The sequence below is a fragment of the Amphimedon queenslandica genome, unplaced genomic scaffold (assembly GCF_000090795.2).
Source record: "Amphimedon queenslandica unplaced genomic scaffold, v1.1 AMPQUscaffold_13510, whole genome shotgun sequence".
NCBI classification, from domain to species: domain Eukaryota; kingdom Metazoa; phylum Porifera; class Demospongiae; order Haplosclerida; family Niphatidae; genus Amphimedon; species Amphimedon queenslandica.
This window is the reverse complement of record NW_003546254.1, coordinates 635,825-655,535: the sequence shown is the minus strand read 5'-3', so window position 1 is coordinate 655,535 and position 19,711 is coordinate 635,825. Positions and strand designations below refer to the sequence as shown.

Below are 19,711 nucleotides of genomic sequence, written 5' to 3'. Positions count from 1 at the left end.
ACTAATATTGTTCCTTTTAAATTGCTATACACTATGCTAGTAGACTAGAGTGTCATGCTTTATGTGTGGTTGTTAATATAAATTGGATGGTTGCATGGTCTAAGTGATGAACTGGTTGGTTCATTTGTTGAAGTGGTTGTCCTGACCACCATAGGCAGAACTATGAACTATATATACATGTACATAACCTGGGAGAGAGAGAAAGGGAGAGTTTTTTAATGCAAATTCTTGGAAGTAACAATTTCAATTACAAATAAGAGTGTTGCATTGAAGCATAGTAGAGTCAGTTACTGGAGGAACGTCACAAGAAGTACATTGTACACGTACATGTGTTTGTAAAGCAAAGGGAATGTTTTTACTACTTCCTAATCACTGTGTGTGTAATGTGGTTTCCTTTCCTTTTTACGCATCCTTTTATTATTATTATTGTTTATATCTTTGTGGTGTATAGAGGTCATCCTCAGCGTACAGTGACACTGACAGTGGGTCTGGCTTTGGAGGAGGATCTGGGGCTAACCCTTTTGGTGATGATGATAAGGAACTACTAGTGGAGAGGGAAGAGTGAGTCCCCCTCTCTCACACACACACACTCTCTCTCTTTTCCCTTCTTCCTTCCCTCTACCTGTAATGTCCCCTTCTTCCTTATTTTAATCCCCTCTACCTGTTATGAATACATACAATCACGCTTCCCTAATCACATCTCTTATTCTTTTATTGATATATTTGGATTTATAATGCACGCATTTATCCAACACTGATACATTATATGCCTCATTTCTCATTTCAAGCTTCATTTGCTTGAGCGATTGCACTTGTGATTACTGTATGTGTTTTTATCTTCATGTAGTCCTGGACTCTCCCCTGAAGCTCAGCTACAGTTGCAACATGACACCTCAGAGGTTGAAGAGAGGGAAAGACACATGAGACAACTTGAGGTACGTGTACATCTACATGTATGTGTACATCCTTGAGGGAAGGGAGAAAGAGAGTGGTGAGCCTTACATCATGACATGTAGTCACTAGTCAATCTGTGGAGACTTTGACCTTGTAAGCAACTTGTTGCCAAGAATAGAGCACCTTTTTTGTTCTGGGGAATAGTTGCTGGCAAGGTGAAAGTACTCATATTTATTTAAGTGAACACTAAAAGAGAGGATGCTGATTTATAGATTAAAGCAAGAGTAGATAATTATCGTACTCTTGATGAAAGTGGGTGTAATAGTAGGTTAATTAAGTCAATTACATTGTCCAAGAGGAAAACCACACAGTCATCATCCAGTCTGACTGCAATCCATCGAATCTAATTTAGCATCACCAGTAGCAGGGATGCCTGCATCTATATGTAAATACCAACGATCCATTATTGCTTAAATTTAATTTAGCCAATTAATGTAACACGGATGTACACGTTTTACTCTAAATAGATCACCTATAATGAAGGAAGCATCAAGGGATCAAGGGGATGTGTTGATAGTATATTTACTTAGTATGTTAATGTGTTTTTGAATTTATAATATTGCACCTGTATTAGTGATCTGACTGATCTTATACTACACTCATGCATTTATATATACACATACTCTGTACATGTGTAACCCCCTCTCTTGTTCTCTCTCTCTCTCTCTCTCTCTCTCTCTCATTCTCTCTCCCTCTTAGACTGAGATACTGGATATCAATGATATATTTCGTGACTTGGGGACAATGGTCCACGATCAAGGGGAGATAATTGGTAATTTGGTACACATTTTTTGACGATTATATAAAAAATTTTATTGTACATTTCTATAGACAATATTGAGGCTAACGTTGAAATAGCTGGGACTCGTGTTGAGAGCGGTAATAAGCAGCTGGGGAGAGCAGTGAAGCACAAGGTAATGAAGAAATAATCATGCTATAATTATTTTTTTTAATTTTATGTCTATATTTTCCCTCTTTTTTATCTCTCACTATTCAGAGGTGTAGTAGGAGACTCACGGTATGTATTCTCTGTATCTTGCTAGCTGTGGCTATAGCTATTGTCATAACTATACTGATACTGGTTGGAGTCCTGAATGGCTTTAAAAAGTGAAAAGAAGACATTTTTTTTTTTGGTCACCACAACTTTTCTATTGTCTTTTCTCTCTTCTCTTTAACTTAAAACTTTGCGTGAATATTATTATTGCATTCTTCTACACTGCTTTACCAAGAGATAATATTATTACCGTATTGTTGTTGCTTATCAGTGTCTTATATATAAAAATTGTTGCTTTTTTAAAATCTTTACTTCAGCTGTAACAATTATTATTATTAATAAAAGATAATAGTTATTTTAATAAAATTAATTACAATTGTTGTTGCCAGTAGCATCATTTTCTGTGACTAATTACAAGGGGCACACCCATTCTTCGCTCGACTAGCTCAGGAAGGAAAGAGTATTTAATTTATCGAGTCGATCCTCTGATTGTACAATTGCCCTTTTCTGTCTCTCTCCAACTGATCTCAATCTCTGATAGCTGGATAGGCTTGAAGATAGACATCGAAGCAGATAATACTTCCATTAAAAGGTAACTACAACAAATCGTCAGTTCTGTTACAAGCCCTTCCTATTGTCATTTATGGCTCTATCTACAAATTTGTCCATGTATTGTTGTTGCTTAAGGTAAACTTACTGATTCTTTCAATTGTTTTGGGCACGAGGCTATTATATATTTAGGCATAGATCTAATATTATATGATGTTTACATTTGGTTTGCAATTGATATGCAATTTGTGGTTCAAGTTGTACTGTCCTTTATATTTATGGTCATATTTAGTAGTAACAAGACTCTTCCATCATGATTAACACAAATTGTCCTATTTTAATATGGCACCATTTGTATGCCTAGTCATAACTATGTGTTGATAATTTATGCACCCAAGCTTTCCCTTTTGCCAATTATGTATATGTACATGTATGTATATTCGTTTGTATATGAGTTTTCACTGAACTTATTAGTGCTGTTTGTTCTATTATATAAAATGGGACTTAAGTTGTATCGTTCATGATGATAGTTTGTTATTATACCAATAATGCTTACGTTTTCAATGACTTCATTTTCATTCTATTTATGTCGTGTTTTTATACCTCTGTAGTTGTTTTTGTGTTTACATTATCGGCTAACTTCCCTAAGTTTCCCAAACAGCTCTCCCCCTCTTTCAGTCTTTCCCTGTATTATAATTTATGTTGTTATTTCTCTCTCTCTCTCTCTCTCTCTCTCTCTCTCTCTCTCTCTCTCTCTCTCTCTCTTTTCTTTGAAGTCTGTTAACTATGTAAACATGCCATAACCCGCCATGCACCATTATCTCTCGTAAAATTTCTAATTCTATTCCTTATGGCTACTAGCTGTATTACATTGAGAGGAAATTCCTTTTCTTTAATGAGTAGTAAATGCTATTAAACAGGTGTTTGCACAATATTTAGTTTGTATTACAAAGCAGCAAGATTCTTTTTAGTAAATCTTCATTTGGTAATGAATGATAGGCTACCCGTTTTATTATGATTATAATATGCCCCAGGCTTGATCCTAATTGTAAGTAAAACCACTTCTAGACTAGGAGAAATTTAAAGACATGAGATCAGAGTAATAAAGGTTGCATGATGTGTGCCTACTATCTTCTAATTTTTATATTTATAATGTGATCATTCCAGTTTTATAAGACTGAGGGAAAGAGTATAGTTTAATTATTGAGAGCTATTGCATGTTCAAAGTGTAAGTACTGTAATCAAGTGTATAGTTAATGTGCAAAGATTCAGATATTTGCTACAAGGGTTTAGATACATCATTATTAAATATCTAATAAGACATCATCAACCATAGCAGACCCATTCTTAAAGCTAATTGTAAGAGACAATGGTGTGGTGAAGCCACTTAACTTCTGTACACGTTTCTTCACGTTTGATTGTCATGTATAATCTAATTGGATTCATTTTGGTTGATAAAAATATTACAATGACACAGATACTTGTATGGTGCCCTTATTACATATACAGTGTTACATATTGTACCTAGCCTCTATTTATAGTAAAATATGGGAATTTATCATATAACCTCAATATTGAAAGGATGATGACTAAATTTTCCCTTTTCTGTCACCAATGAAAACACAGGCAGGTGTGTGGTCAAGCCTGTTGTAGTTTTTAATTAAAAGAGTGTGGAATGCTTAGAATGTATTTTGACTTTTATCATTGTTTTTATAGCTACGTGTAATTGAGTTGCTAATGCTTTTCTAGTAATAGCTTATTCTATGCAAGATTAAGATATTTTTGGAGGTCAAAACAAATTTGGGCATAAATTTATAATAATTATATTATTAGTAATGTGTGGGCGTGTGTATGGTATATTATTGCACGTTGTGTGGTTTCTGTGAAATATTATTGTCACAACAGTGATGTTATCATTAGTCTAAACTAGCAATATCAGGATATTGGTTCATTTATTATACAGTTTATATTATGTGTGATATTTAATATTACATTTGCCATACTGTACATACATTGTGTTTGTGAGTGTATTAGTAGTATATACACTGGTAATGTTGATGATTATTTTTGAGCAAACAGTTTTTATGAAAAAGCTTTCAATTCTCTTTATTATCATCACTTTTCCCTTAGCCTTTTAAAAGTTGCTCCAAAATTGGATCAAAGACCCTGTACCACATGTATATATGGTACAGGGCATTTTGATGAAAATGACTTAAAGAGAATTCTTCTTTTTTATTTTTTTCCCCTTGCTAATCCATATGCATGTTTTTATGTTGTTTTGAAAGTTTTGGGTCCATTTCAATAAAAATTGAACTTTTTTTACAAATTTTTAAAGTTGCTAAAGGCCCTGTACTATAGCCCATGGTTTTTTCCAAAAAATGGCTCCAAAATCACCTCCAATTTTTATTACATTTTCTGATACATATTGATGTCCTTATGCTGTGGAGAAATTTTGAGCTGATTTCAACAACAAATTCCTGAGTTATGGGCATTTAAAAAAAATAAGCAAGAATCAGAAAATTACACTGTAATTAAATAGTACATAGCCTTTGGCCAAATTTTGCCAAGAATGACTAAAAAATTTTTTTTATTTTTTGAGCTGATTTTAATAAATTTTTAAAGTTGCTTTAAAATTGAGCCAAAACCTATAAAGGTCTCTGGCCAAATTGTCAAAAGTGACAAAGAGAGAAATCTTCATTTTTATATTTTTTCTAATACAATATGTATGTTCTTTTGTCATTCTGAAAGTTTGAGTTCATTTCTATTAAAATTTGAATTTTTTACAATTTTTAAAAGTTACAGAATTTAGTGTCAGAATTTAGTATAGAATGAATGACTAGGAGAGAATTTCTTTATTTTATTTTCCAATTCATTATACATGTTTGACATTGTTTATATGATTCTGCATGGCAATATTCACATATTAATACATTTGTTACATTATTTTTACAAAACTTGGTTTTATTCTCGTCGTGATTATATATTAATCTTTGAAAAAATTTTCCTTGTAGTTTTTGGAGATGTTTCTACAGTGTGTCATTCTTTCCTTTGTCTTGTTTTTATGCACTGCTACTACAGTCCGTAAGTACATGGTTCATTGTATACTCTGCTCTAATTTTTCTTGTTTTGTGATTGAAAAAAAATCTTCTAGAAAATTTAAATCATTTAGAAAATTTATTACAAGACTGTTTTATTAATCCATTTTAAATTAGTAAAAATTGAAATGAAGCAAAACAAAATTCATTGTTCAACTCCATGCACCATAATATACTGCTTAATCACAAAGTGCTTATTAATAATCAATCATAATAACTATGTAAATGTATGTAGTAATAATGTGTGATCCTACTGTGTTATTTTTGTTTCATAATTTGCATGTGTGATACTGTCTTTTTTAAAATAATAGGCAAGGGTGGTGGTATAGGAAGAACAACCTCTTTCCAATGCGATGGAGAAGCACCATATACTTGGACTATCAGTAATGGTGAATCACCACCCTATCAAAGCAATATACAACAGAGTGGTGATATACTGAAAATTACTAGCATAGTATATCAACATGAAGGAAACTATACTTGCAAAAATGATAGATTCGAGCTTATAGTACTGGGTAAGTGAGAATGTATTTTTAAAGGTTCAGTGTTGCAGATTTCCCTAATTTTTATAATTATTATGGGTAACTCACTCCAACTTTAGGTGGTGCTTCAATTTTCTATAGTGACTTGATGTACATGTGCTATACTATATAGTCCATGGTTTTTTCCAAAAAATGGCTCCAAAATCACCCCGAATTTTTATTAAATTTTCTAATACATATTGATCTCCTTATGCTGTGTCGAAAATCTGAGCTAATTCCGACTTCAGATTTTCAAGTTGCAGCCATTTTAAGAAAATGCCAAAATTCTTAAAGATACCCAAGGCTATAAATAGCCCATGGTTTTTTTCAAAAAATGGTTCCAAAATCACCCCAAATTTTTATTACTTTTTTGATATATATTGATGTCCTTATGCTGTGCAGAAAGTTTGAGCTGATTCTGACTTCAGATTTTCAAGTTACCGCCATTTTAAGAAAATGCCGAAATTCTTAAAAATACCCAAGACTGTAGCCCATGGTTTTTTTTAATGGTTCCGAAATCACCCCAAATTTTTATTACTTTTTTGATACATATTGATGTACTTATGCTGTGTAGAAAGTTTGAGCCGATTCCGACTTCAATTTTTTTAGTTACAGCCATTTTAAGAAATCTGTCAAAATCTAAAAATACTCAAGGCTTTATACACTGTGCAATATGCATGATCCCTCTGCCTGTGTTTGTTTATAAAGAGAACTCCAGCAATCACTTTGTTTGTTTTTACGTTATCATACTGCATAGGAACCTTAAAAATTTGTGATACATTTTGTCATGCATGTAGGCAGCTAAGGCATGCTTGCATAGTTGTTGAATTTTTGCTCCCACTTTCCTGTTTTTGTATGGCCCGGCCTTGTGCTCCTAAATTAATAACGTATCTGTGTATTATTAGATCAACAAGCTTACAGCCTCAATCTCTCACTTTCTCTCTCTTTTAGCTGTTGTTAAGTTTCAAGGTGATTGTTCTCCATACCAGGATTGTGACTTAGGAGTGACCAGCACTCTACCTGAGGGACAGCCAATCCCACTCAACATATCATATGACTTTGTCAATGGAGGGCCAAGGGGCGAGAATCAAATGGTTGAATTTATGCGTTTCAAGCAAGATGGAGCAAGTCTGCTTAGTTGCAGCAGTGCTGGTTGTTCCATTCCCTACAATGTCCCAAATGTAGTGAAAAGCTCTGACAGTAACATTAATAATATTCAAGCTAATGTGACGGATGACAGACCTATCAATGCTAGCAGGGTCTTTGTCGTTGAACTTGATATTAAAAGCACGGGTAACTTGTATGAGACCATAACAGCCACCTTTACAGTCAGTGTGACCTCCACCAGTACAGGTTAGCAGAGACACTTACTCTGTAAACTACTGTAGCTTCCTGTCTCCTTATCTTATTTGACCTTCCACACCTGATGTAGCTAACAGTTTTGTTAGGATCAGCCCATTGTAATGATGAATTATGTAATATATCTAACAGACACTCCTTTGTCATAACATCAAAAAACCACCTCAATCATACTTTAAATTCTTCTCTGTCTCTCTCTTTTTCATTTAGTACTCCCAACTTCTTCAAGTATTATACCAGCTGACACTACTTCAAGCAGTGTGGTAGCAGTACCAATGACTAGTACTGTAATAATTGATCCTCCTCTAACATCCACTGCTTTCATTCCATCTCCCTCTCCCAGTACCTCTTCTTCCGCCTCTGAGTCTGTTTTGTCACCACCTCCTTCCTCAACCAATAAACCCGAAGGGCCTTCTTCCTCTTCCTCATCTATTTCCTCCTCCTCTTCCTCATCTATTTCTTCCTCCTCTTCCTCATCTATTTCCTCCACTTCCTCGCCAGTGATTACCGCCCCACCAGGTAATTATATAATACTCATTCCCTGCTTAATATGGTATTGTATAGTTACATGCATGCTTCTAACTGTAATCTTAAAAATGTCTTTTTCATCAAAGGGCGTCTGTCTACGTGAGACACATTTATGTAGCCTTATCGATGTCACAGCCTATATAATGGTAGGGATTTTTTCCTGTTGCAACCAGTCAACCACAATGGCCACGTGTGACATAGCCTATGGTTCATACAAGTGATAATCCTAATTACTGATAAATGATAATGATATTATGTACTTCCCTCGTAATGAGCTGTTTCTGATCTCACTTTATCACACATTCCCACTTAAAGCTATAAGCAGTGCACTATAATAACATTAGTCACTCTGTTTAGGTGACCTTTAATCAAGTGCTTTGTTGTATATACCAGAGCTAGTTTAATCTACCTCTACACCATACATGGAAGAAAGAGGGTAGTCATTTGGGGTCCATTCCACCATATTTGGTCTCTGTAGAACCTAGAGGGAGAAAAATAGGGCAGCAAATCCAATGTTATGTAGCTCAATCTATTTATGGTGTCTAAGAGTAGTTCCATATCCCTAGAGTATTCTGTTCTTATGACTCTTACTCTATAATGTCTAATTGGAGCTAAATAGGTTCTGATTCACACGGCTTTAGAAAGCCATCTATTAATGACTGTTCCATATTTTAGTGCATATATGCATGTACCTGTGCATGTATGGAGCACATGACATGCTGTGTGTATATTGCACTTCCTTTTTCGCAGTTTGTATAGAGTAGTACATTCCTTAATTTTAGCTTATTGTCTTTTTTCCTTTACTTATTTAAGTGATTATCACATGGTGGGCCTGTGAGTGCCTGTGAGTCATCCTTTTGCAATTAGATACTTAATGCAGCACATTCTTTGTACATACATGTACATTTAAAGTCATTGAGAAATTGGTGATCTATACTTTTAATAAAATGTCCACTTATTTGGTAATCTCTCTTTTCCTCCTTCTCTCTCTCCCCCTCTCTCCAGACTCTCCCCCCCTCTCCCCCCCCCAAAAGGGACTACTAAGTCTAAATGTTAATCTATTGAAGTGTATATTTGTGGTAGAGGTACCCACCTGTTAATGTGGTCTCTAATTTTATTGACAGTACTTGATTTGCATACAGTAAGCTGTGTGAATGCTGTTATAAGCACAGCTGCTCCAAGAGTCTATGACATATGTACTATTGACCACTACCTGCCCATATATATACGTCAGTAAATTTAGATCATAATGACTTTCTTCCTCTCTCTCTCTCTTTTTACTTTAGTTCCTACTGCTATTTCAGATCCCTCTGAAGACCACGTTGTACTTGCTTCAATTTTATCCGCTTTCATTGTAACGATCATTGTTATAGTCCTCTTCTTGGCTGTCCCTTTTCTAATACTCTACAATTCCAAACGATCCACGAGTGTCTCTAGTGGCGTCAATAATAGTCAGGAAACTCTTGATCGACCGCCTGAGATTGTAATTGAGCGATCAACACGGACTGAAATTACTGAAACTGCGATTTATGCCGAAATCAAGCCAGTGAATGATGAGATGCTCTCTCATAATGTCATAAGGAACATACACTACGTCAGTAATGGCTCATCGAGTTCTAGTATCACTGATGGGCAGTCCTATGTAGACTACTCACCTTATGACATCCCTCCAGTAGTTGGAGAACTTAAGTCAGATTTAAATTCAGATTGGACACCTGCAGTATAGAAGTCATGCATAGTTAAATGAACACTGCAATTATTTCATTCTTATCATTCTTAATTCCTTCTCTCTCTTTCTTTTTTTTTAATTTCTCTCTTTTATACTCACCTCCTCTCTCTGTCTCTGTCTTTCTGTTCTTGTTTTATCGAATACTTTTTATGTATTAAAATTTTCATTTATAATTCTGTTTTTAAGAGTAATAATAATAAAAAATAATAATTACTAATGTTTTTCTCCCTTTTAGCAAGAGTAGATAAGGGAGTCCTTGCAATCAGTAAGTGTGAAACGAGACTTAGCACATTCACATTGCAGGATGGGATGGGGCCCCGGCATGCATGTATCTATTGCCCGGGGGAGTGGTGTTACTACGTGTATAAAAAACAACAGGCAAGTCACACTCCAAGCGTTCATGCAAAGATCCACTGATGGGCAGATTAGTAGAGTATCTAGGCCAGGAATTAGCCATCTTGCTGATGTTCTTCTCCCTTTTAGCAAGAGTAGATAAGGGAGTCCTTGCAATCAGTAAGTGTGAAACGAGATTAGCACATTCACATTGCTTTATGATCATCTTCACTCCTTTGACTCTCTTTTTCCATCATCTGCAGTTCAGTATGAGAAGGCATTGGCAGGTACTGAAGTCATATTATTCGAATCGTGTTCAAACTGGTTATTTACTAATGATACTGTCACTGATATACCAGCCACCAGTATGAATGGTGTATCTATCAAATATGGTGATGAATTGCATATTAGTAACATTAATGGATATCATGAAGGATTATACAAATGCAGCAGTGATCATTCTGTAGCAGTGAACTTGACTGTTTATGGTTAGTTTCATGTCTTTTAGCTGACTATTTATTTTATTCTCCTCTTTACTTTCACTCTATAGCTGTACCACATTTTCAAAGTTTTGGTACGCATCATGTAGTGTCAGATGGACAGTCTACAGTTCTTAATATATCACTGGATTATGTTAATGGAGGGGCAAGAGGAGCTAAACAAAACATATATGCTGTAATTTTGAAAAAAGCTGGTGCAGGCAGTTCATTACTATACTGCTACACTGATGGTCGCGGTTGTAGTGTTAAAAATTCATTCATACAAAACTACACTCCAACAGATGCTCCTAGTAACTTTACTGCATCAGTGAAAACCAGTAATGTTAATATTTCTGACAGTGGAACATACGAGGCTAAAGTCGAACTGAATGACATTAATAATCAGAATTATATTAGCGTGATTTCAAGTACACTTACTTTGTCAGTGATTCCAAAACCTACAGCAACTTACAGTAAGTGTATTGAATGCATGAATCCCTCTCTTGAATGACTGCTATTCAACTTTAATTTGTTTACCACGATAATAACAGTACTTGTTTCCCTTTCAAAGGAATTTGTATATTGATATTTCATTCCCAACAGTTCCCACTTTGATAACTTTCTCCTGCATGCATAGCATACACAGCAGTACTGTTTGTGATGTTACATACACACACATTAACTTTATTGTCAAGGGAAGTATATAGTTCCAACTTTCAGTTTTATTGTCAACTGGGCGAAGAGACGATTTGGTGCCATATGCATGGTTTTTGTTTGTAGACATTAGATTCAATATTTAGAGCCATGTTTAGTCTTTATAGGCCTTTTCCAGACTATGTTTGCATTCATAATCTGTGGGAAAGGTCTAGATTTGACTACATTGCAATCAGTTGTACTTCAAATTTGACTGCATGTACAGATGCTTTAATTGATAAAAAAAATCCCCTTTGCAAACTTGAATACACAGACCTTGCCTTGTGCTTCATATTTGGTAAAGTGGACAATTACTGAGTTCAAAGCTCATGCATGCAAAGTCAACTGTGTATGCTTTATAATGGGACTAATTTCATGTGAAGGAGGAAAAGCAAACAGTATAACAAGCTTGAGACCATAAACAATTAAACTAGGGGATTATTAATTAATGATGATGCCAGTTACCGGTAGACATGTGACTGTTTTTTTATTAAGTAAACATAATATCGTCTCTATTTATCCTGTTAAGGGGATTTTCCAATAAAAAAGCTTTTCATGCATGAACATGCTCAATTTGCTATAATAATTTTATTTCATTGTACCTAAGTGTTTGTATAAACACGATCCTTTTTACTTCCTGCATTCTTTTCATGCATAGGTGCTAGCATGCATTCAACTATCACAACACAACAGGTGATGATGACTTCCAGTTCTATTTCATCATCATCCATTCATCCTTCTCCAACTTCCTTGCCACCAGCTGTGCAATGCAACAGCAAGTACAAATACGACATTTATTTGTGCTCAAAAGATGCCTTAGTTGCCATTGTTTCCATGAGTGACAAGTCTACACTACTCTATGAATGGATTGAGGGAGTATTAAAAAAGACTAGCACGAATATTGATAGCTTCAAGAAGAATCATAGTAATTGCTTGAGTCAGTATAAGGGAAGCACAACCAAAGGTGAGTAGTGAGTGGTCAATTCCAACAAAACAAGGAGCAGCTCTTGTAACTTAATATGGTCATATATACTATGTGCCAAAAAAGTTATCAAAATAAAACAAGCCATCATGCTAATGAGCATGTTGGCACTTCCATAATAGGATAAATAACTCCCTCAACTATAATTATATTTATTTTTATTTTATTCATATCTAATTTTTTCTCTTTTTTCAACAGCACGTGTTAATGGTATTCAAACACGAGAATTAAAAAGGAACAAGATCAACAATTGTAAAACTGAGTGTGCTGGATTAGTAGCTAAAATGCTACGACTTGTTGATCAAACTGGCTGCAATGAATGAACTGATTAATTATTTTATTTATAATTTCAATCGTCAATACTTGTTATTATTGATAGTTTATGTTTCCTCTCATAGTATTTAATATTTATTATCAATTTTCAAATGCACATAATTAGAAGAAAAATGTAGCTAGTAAAAGATACTACTGGGATTGTTGAATTTAAATGGTGGTAATACAACGTTTAGCCTAAGTCTTTTAATGTTAAATGCTGTTGGAACACTGGAAACAGCCATTTTATTTCATCAGAAAAATACCTGCCAAATTCCATATACACAGCAGAGAGTTTGTGATTGAATCATGAATGATGTCAGTCATGATTTGGCCTAATGCATCCTGAATCATCGATTTTGTGCAGCTAACATGGCAATGAGCCTAGCTTAAATCTATCAGGCTCAGCCTTGATACAATCATGTTGGATTTCATCATTACTGGTTCAGCCAAAGCAGCATGCATGATTCGGTAATGATATGTATCAATACTGCAATCGGACTCAATTCTTTGATTTTGATCTTGTTAACTAGCACAATACACGTGAAAACATGTGCTCATAATAATGCGTGGGTGGTATTGCATCAATGAAAAATAATATAAAATTTCATGCTACATTAATTTAATTGTGCATAGATCTAGATTGCTTCAGCCATCATGCAATTGAGCTCCGTTGTGGATGATTTGCTACATTATATCTTGAATAGCTCGTGTCCAAACAGACTGCAATGGTTGCATTCCCCTCTGGCTGAGGTCATCTGCAACTGAAATTAGAAACAGAGCTGTATTATCTATACTGTTACACATTATTATATACATGAGCTCAGTGCTTCCTGGTCAGGCACGGTGCAGAATTTATTAATAACGTAATGTCTGGATGTTAAGTGACTGATTAGTATATAACTCGAGGAACTTCCTCGATCCTTTTATATGAGTAGAAACTTGAGTGTGTAGCTGTGGTAAGCATACAAGGCGAGGACCAAGGGCTTTTAGTCTTGACTGTACTTAACAATCGTTCCCTATGATGGCTCTAATAAAGATGGCTTTGCCCCTTCTACTGTTTGTAGTTCAACTGAGCCATACAATTAGTAAGACGAGAAGAAAGAATATAAGACTGAAATATATTATTCTGCTTCCTTTTTCTCTCTTCTGCAGTTCAATATGAGAAGGCATTGGCAGGTACTGAAGTCATATTATACGAATCATGCTCAGACTGGTTATTTACTAATGACACTGTTAGTGATATACTAGCCACCAGTATAAATGGTGTAATTATCAAATATGATGATGAATTGCATATTAGTAGCATTAATGGATATCATGAAGGATTCTACAAATGCAGCAGTGATCATTCTGTAGTAGTGAACTTGACTGTTTATGGTTAGTTGTGTGTCGTCTGTTCATTGACTATTTATTTTATCCTCCCCTTTACTTTCACTCTATAGCTGTACCACAATTTCAAAGTTTTGGTACACATGTAGTGTCAGATGGACAGTCAACAGTTCTTAATATATCACTGGATTATGTTAATGGAGGGGCAAGAGGAGCTAAACAAAACATATACGCTGTAATTTTGAAAAAAGCTGGTGCAGGCAGTTCATTACTATACTGCTACACTGATGGTCGCGGTTGTAGTACTAAAGAACCATTCATACAAAACTACACTCCAACAGATACTCCTAGTAATTTTACTGCATCAGTAAGAACTAGTAATGTAAATATATCTGACAATGGAACATACGAGGTTGTAGTCGAACTGAAGAACATAAAAAATGATCATTCTGTTGCAACATCTAAAAGCACATTCAATTTATTAGTGACAGCTACACCATCGATTATAACCACTAGCTCAATTGGTGAGTTTACACTAGTCATTAACAATATTTGTGTACATTTGCACACTTTCCAAAAATAAATACACTATAACTGTATACTCATTTTCAGTTTCAGAGACCAGTGTCATCATGACTTCTATACTCTCCTCGACTATAACGACAACAGAGACTTCCCCAATCCCTTCATCATCAACCACTCTCTGGACAACAACTCAGACTCTATCAGTTTCATCACAGTCAGAAACAGAAACTTCAACTACATCTCCCTCCAATACTACTACTAATACTCCATCAACTCCATCATCACCATCTGATTATGCATCAAGTATGTACTCTCTCTGTCTATATTTTTCTCTTTCGTGTGTACTATAACAGTTTTTACGGTCTGATTCACTCTGTTTGTCTTCCTCTATTAGCCTCCTCTGCATGCCATAACCAATTCATTTACTCTCTAATTAATCAATACATGCGCATTCCAATTATAGCAAATAAAATTTCCTGTTTTCTTTTATACAAGTCTCACCGCGCATGTTTTTTTATTTTTGTAGACATCCTTGACGAAAAGTCCATAATTATGATCGTAGTATTAATGATGATACTAATTGTAATTGCTATTGGGGTCATCTTGTCACTCTGTCTTGTACAAAGGAGGAGAAAAGCATCGCATTACTCAAAGAATGTCATTAAAATGTTCAACCCGACTTCTCAGAGCAGAAGTGAAGATGTTGAGAGACCGAGCAGAGAGAGAGACGACAAGAGAAGTTATTGCTCAGAAGCTGGAGAGTCGGCGACGAGTCTCAGTCCGAACTTTCTCTACGACACAATACCGGCTTTTGTTTTAACTTTGGGTCCTGGGAACTCAAAAATAGCTCGAGTATAAATTATTGTATATTATATATAAGACTTCAATCCTCAATCTCCAGATATCACGATACAAATAATAATAATATAATAATGATGATAGTAGTAGTAATTATAATTAATAGATAATAATCATGATTTAATGTCAATTTTAAAAAATTAAATCAATTTTTTGAATTGGAACAATCCCGAGAAATCACCCCACAATTTGGATAATCCTAATCTTAGCAATCAATGCTGGTACCTCTGGTATGTACTTCCTTGAGACACTAAAAGTTAAGTCATTGGAACTTGACCCAATCATATACATGCGGTCATACTTGATTCACAATGAATTGAAGCTTAAGAAGTGGATGGTGGTTAACATGATGAAAGGTTTTGAAAGCACTTCTTCTTACTATCTAGTTTTCTGTTGTCACTATTATTGATTATAAGCTAGAATGTACACTAGTAAAGGATTCATTACTTTGTGGTTAATTTGTAAAGCTTCAGAAGCCCTTTATAAAAACTAAAGGGTACTATATAAAATAATCTCCAGTATTACACCAGTATATGTACATACCAACAAACGTGCTATATGCATTTCCTAGTAATTATGTCATGGCGGGGAAGAATAGGGGGAGAGAGAAGAAAGGTGGGGGAAGCAAAAAAGTAATTGGAAAGTTTTTCAAACCATGCCTGCTATTGATTACTCCAGATAAGTGAATATAGACAATACCCTATGCCATACCATAGGCAATATTTAATAATTATCATTCATAAGTAAAACTGCAATCAGTGATCAGAAGGCCTTAAAAATAACACAATTAGAGGAATCCATCACAAAAACACACAAGCAATATAGCAGTGTTAAGTAGTCTATTATATGAGAGAAAATCGAAGATCAGTTCTTCCATCTTTTGTAGGTCCCTATTCTCGAATGACAGTCTGGACACACGTGAACCACATCCTTACAGGCACTGATGCATAATGGCAGGAATATACAACTATAAAAACAATAACAAGAATGGGCTGTAATGTCAAGGTAAAGACTTGCAGGTAATAATAACACAATTAGCAGTAAGTATTAACCAATAATGGTTAATAGTACAAACAACACAAATATTGCTTCACTCTCTTCCTTTCCCACTGTATTACAACACCACAGTGCTAGTACACACAGAGTCAATCATCTTAACTTACTTAGCAATGAAACTTCAAACAATACTAGCAAAGGCAGGCACTATTACTTACTCTATCATTCTCCATTTACTATTACCATAATACTATTTACACTACACGAACAGAAATAGCAGTGCATATTATTAGAAAAGAGTACAAGTAAATAAATGAATCCAAGAATAACAATCTCAAAAATAGCAAAGTGGATCCACAATGTCTATACAACTAAGGACTCCATCAACACTGCCAGTGTGTATGTATCATGTTCTAGTCCAATCAAAAGTGGGCCTTTGCTAAACACTACCCCGTCTCTTACTGCCTTTGCAAAGTAGCCCTAATGCATTATGTCGGTGGAAGTGGTTGTGTGGGTGATCAATGGACATTGTATATAATCAAAGTAGCCTATATAGGATAAGGAAACCGGTTTAAAGCCAAATTTCCCTCGACAACAAAGAAATCAGTTTGTTTGCTTGGATGACAATCAAAAACAACCACGGAAAAAAAATTACATTCTTAGAGAAGGCCACCAGACACTTTGCCTCCAAAGTTTATAAAATGTCAGGTTCACTTCTCCCAGCCATACCATTAGGATGAGTCAGTGATATGAGAGAACACAATACAAACATTAACTGGCTTCACTAACATATGATGGTATACATCCTGTCACAAACTGAGAGGCCCTCATTACTAAATATAGTAATACCAATGGTGTTCTTCTCATGTATCAATACCTATGCAGCCCTAAAGGTGAGTATGGGGGACAGTTAACAACAAGAGGGAAGAAGACATGGGGGAAGGATTGGAATAGATATTTTAATTAATTAAAGTGATTGTAATCAAACGGAATGCAATGAGAAAGGAGGGGGGAGAGCTTAGTTACTGTCCCTCATAAATTAAAGGTAATTTAGTCTTTGTTCTATTCCATGGACAGTTGCACATTTATCTGTGATCACATCCTTGAAAGCTATAATATACTACAAAACAGACACAATGATATAAAAACAAAGATAATCAACCTGAACCTTGCTATCAGCTGATAGACAAATAAGGCCACACACTTGAAAGTAAGCTCAATGCTGATACAACATCAATTTAAATGGAATATGACGGATATGTTTTCTATGTACTACACTAACACAAGACCATGATTGGACTAGAAATTCTTATAATGCCATTTGCTACATGTATACACACACCAAGTGGAAGGCAAGGGGCAGAGAAACATGCTCTAACAATCTAGTGCTAATGTAAAGCCTTGCCTTAGATAGGAGAAGTATGATATAAATACAATCAGAAAGCAATAAAATATACAAATTTTTGTGTAAACAGAATAGTATTGAGTTAATTGTAGGCTGTTGTATCCCACGGGTACAAGGAAAGGAATCACAAAAATGGTAGTACAGGATTTACGTATGCACCTTGCATTGTAAGAATGGTGGAATTTAATGCATGAATGGGCATTGTTCCAAAAGGCTTACCAAGAATAGGAACTGGTAGTCCTAGATTTAATGGCTAAATATAAATGGAATGTGGAAAGATATAACTACCCAAATAGCATTCATACAACTCACAACATGAACACACACGTCACATACACAATTGTCAACAAAATATTAATGAACATTATTCTTGGTAGTTTACTAGACCCATGACTCCTAACATAAACAATGGGGACAAATCATGAGATTCTTTAAACATAAACAATGGGAACAAATCATGACATTCCTTTAATATGGAGCAAGGCTCATTGGGTATGATATGATAATATGATATAAGATTTCCCAAGGAACAGCTACTAACTGCTGTGTTGCAATAAACCAAGAAGCTCACTAGTCCACTTTGATGTCCTTGATCAACACTAAACACTACAAGCTAAAGTAAAGCAATGAGGTAAGGCAACATGGGGCAATATGATGCACACACACACACACAGACACAGGAATGAGAAAATAATCATGTCTGATAAACGTGCAATGATTGTCGATCACTCCTAATAATTAATGACTATATATGTAGATGCATTAGAACTTCAAAGAAATAACAAAATGACACGTGTACGTGCAATTGTCCAGATAAGGAGCATTTGACTAGTCATAATTCCAATCACAACATAATGTGAAAGGTCACTGCCAACTTGATAGTTTACATAAGTTCATTTGTGTAAGGCAGAATTAGGAAAAATGATAGCCTTTGACTAATAATTTTGGTCAAACCTACATTGTACATACACACGGAACAATCTCATTTTCCTAAAGTTTTGGACTGCAACAATAAAATGGTAAACAAAGATCGAGTAATAAAAAACAATAGGGACACACTAGTAGTAATAATAGTAAAATGGCAATGATAAATACAGTAACAACAAAGTCTTTTTATAGTAACGGTATAGAGTAAAGAATGAAGATCAAACTAACTAAAAATGGGTGGTTTCTGGAGACCTAGACCAAATACCAAAAGCCTCTTATTAAATCTTTCTATATCTAACCAAGCCTGGGGTCATTCAAAAATTCGTAAAAAAATCAATTTCCATCGGGATAATTTCAAACTAGATATACAACGTCAGAACATATATATGCATCAGAAAAAATTTAAAAAAGAAAATTCTCTCCTAGGCATTTTCAAGAAAATTTGGCACAAGACACAGTACTACAGTAGAGGGACTTTGGCCCAATTTTTGAGTAACTTTGAAAATTCGCAAAAAATCTAATTTTGATTGGAATCTGCTCAAACTTGCTACACAAAGATAAGAAGATGTATATGTATCAGAAAAATTATTTAAAAAATGGAAAATTATCTCCTATTCATTTTTGGTGAAAATTGGCTGAAGACCCTGTACAGGGCCTACTCTGGCCAGATTATTGAATAACTTTAAAAATTCATAAAAATAGGAATCAGCTCAAACTTGCTACACAGCATAGGAACTAACAGTATATGTACTCAATTTCATAGAAAGCATGGGAGGTCGTACACATGCAAATGTACATAATAATAACATTTCATAAATCAACCTTGGATTCGGTTCACTATCATAATCATAATAACACATTAAGAATAACAATGAACAATTCCTTATTTGGAAGAAATAATAAGAAAAACAATGTCTCTGAAATTACATGTGCATGATGCATAGAGACAAAAATGACATAGTAATGCTGATATATTCATAATATAGTACAAGTATTGTACTTCCTTACCACCACAGTCCTAACAGACAGAGTAATATTGTAAAAATGAGTGTGATACGACCGGATTTATATTCAACGTGTGTTAGTACTCTCCTGTGACAGTTGGGGCATTGAGCATAGACTGGGAACTGGTCAAAATCA

The 19,711-nt window shown here is 34.8% G+C and overlaps 5 protein-coding genes across 5 annotated transcripts in view; 4 read left to right on the top strand and 1 right to left on the bottom strand.

The window, feature by feature from the left end:
* LOC105316443 (syntaxin-7-like) overlaps positions 1 to 2,271 on the top strand; it is a 5,111-nt gene extending 2,840 nt beyond the window's left edge. The window contains exons 2-6 of the mRNA XM_011411332.2: positions 452 to 561; positions 848 to 935; positions 1,654 to 1,726; positions 1,786 to 1,868; positions 1,952 to 2,271. Coding sequence (XP_011409634.2) covers positions 921 to 935; positions 1,654 to 1,726; positions 1,786 to 1,868; positions 1,952 to 2,065 — 285 coding nt within the window. The 5' untranslated portion in view covers positions 452 to 561; positions 848 to 920 and the 3' untranslated portion in view covers positions 2,066 to 2,271. The remainder of the gene's footprint in view (positions 1 to 451; positions 562 to 847; positions 936 to 1,653; positions 1,727 to 1,785; positions 1,869 to 1,951) is intronic.
* Positions 2,272 to 2,368: 97 nt separating this feature from the next.
* On the top strand, positions 2,369 to 9,889 carry LOC109591069 (uncharacterized protein YMR317W-like). Its single transcript, XM_020006876.1, has 6 exons — positions 2,369 to 2,540; positions 5,509 to 5,578; positions 5,904 to 6,107; positions 7,065 to 7,466; positions 7,683 to 7,991; positions 9,287 to 9,889. Exons 2-6 carry the CDS (start codon positions 5,518 to 5,520, stop codon positions 9,724 to 9,726), a joined length of 1,416 nt encoding a protein of 471 aa, XP_019862435.1. The 5' UTR covers positions 2,369 to 2,540; positions 5,509 to 5,517; the 3' UTR covers positions 9,727 to 9,889.
* Positions 9,890 to 10,125: 236 nt separating this feature from the next.
* LOC109591057 (uncharacterized) lies at positions 10,126 to 12,681 on the top strand. Its single transcript, XM_020006865.1, has 5 exons — positions 10,126 to 10,242; positions 10,326 to 10,550; positions 10,613 to 11,014; positions 11,893 to 12,198; positions 12,415 to 12,681. The coding sequence occupies exons 1-5, from the start codon at positions 10,146 to 10,148 to the stop codon at positions 12,537 to 12,539; spliced, it is 1,155 nt and encodes a 384-aa protein (XP_019862424.1). The 5' UTR covers positions 10,126 to 10,145; the 3' UTR covers positions 12,540 to 12,681.
* Positions 12,682 to 13,436: 755 nt separating this feature from the next.
* LOC109591046 (chitinase-like protein PB1E7.04c) lies at positions 13,437 to 15,285 on the top strand. The gene is made up of 5 exons (XM_020006858.1): positions 13,437 to 13,616; positions 13,684 to 13,908; positions 13,974 to 14,384; positions 14,473 to 14,688; positions 14,912 to 15,285. The coding sequence occupies exons 1-5, from the start codon at positions 13,550 to 13,552 to the stop codon at positions 15,241 to 15,243; spliced, it is 1,251 nt and encodes a 416-aa protein (XP_019862417.1). The 5' UTR covers positions 13,437 to 13,549; the 3' UTR covers positions 15,244 to 15,285.
* A 694-nt stretch (positions 15,286 to 15,979) lies between these two features.
* Positions 15,980 to 19,707, bottom strand: LOC105316471 (lipopolysaccharide-induced tumor necrosis factor-alpha factor homolog; the record flags this gene model as incomplete). The annotated part of the gene is made up of 2 exons (XM_020005994.1): positions 15,980 to 16,210; positions 19,580 to 19,707. Coding segments are annotated over 2 exons (231 nt in total), but the record flags the coding sequence as incomplete, so codon positions are not given.
* Between the last annotated feature and the right edge of the window lie 4 nt (positions 19,708 to 19,711).

Excerpts from the sequence above, each read along its gene's own strand:
- LOC109591069 (XM_020006876.1), top strand. The coding sequence starts at position 5,518 with ATGTTTCTACAGTGTGTCATTCTTTCCTTTGTCTTGTTTTTATGCACT. Across the intron at positions 5,579-5,903 it reads ATGCACTGCTACTACAGTCC|GCAAGGGTGGTGGTATAGGA; the intron begins GTAAGTACATGG and ends TTAAAATAATAG. Across the intron at positions 7,992-9,286 it reads AGTGATTACCGCCCCACCAG|TTCCTACTGCTATTTCAGAT; the intron begins GTAATTATATAA and ends TTTTTACTTTAG.
- LOC109591057 (XM_020006865.1), top strand. The coding sequence starts at position 10,146 with ATGGGCAGATTAGTAGAGTATCTAGGCCAGGAATTAGCCATCTTGCTG. Across the intron at positions 10,243-10,325 it reads TAAGGGAGTCCTTGCAATCA|TTCAGTATGAGAAGGCATTG; the intron begins GTAAGTGTGAAA and ends CATCATCTGCAG. Across the intron at positions 11,015-11,892 it reads AAAACCTACAGCAACTTACA|GTGCTAGCATGCATTCAACT; the intron begins GTAAGTGTATTG and ends TTTCATGCATAG.
- LOC109591046 (XM_020006858.1), top strand. The coding sequence starts at position 13,550 with ATGATGGCTCTAATAAAGATGGCTTTGCCCCTTCTACTGTTTGTAGTT. Across the intron at positions 13,909-13,973 it reads AGTGAACTTGACTGTTTATG|CTGTACCACAATTTCAAAGT; the intron begins GTTAGTTGTGTG and ends TTCACTCTATAG. Across the intron at positions 14,689-14,911 it reads ACCATCTGATTATGCATCAA|ACATCCTTGACGAAAAGTCC; the intron begins GTATGTACTCTC and ends TTATTTTTGTAG.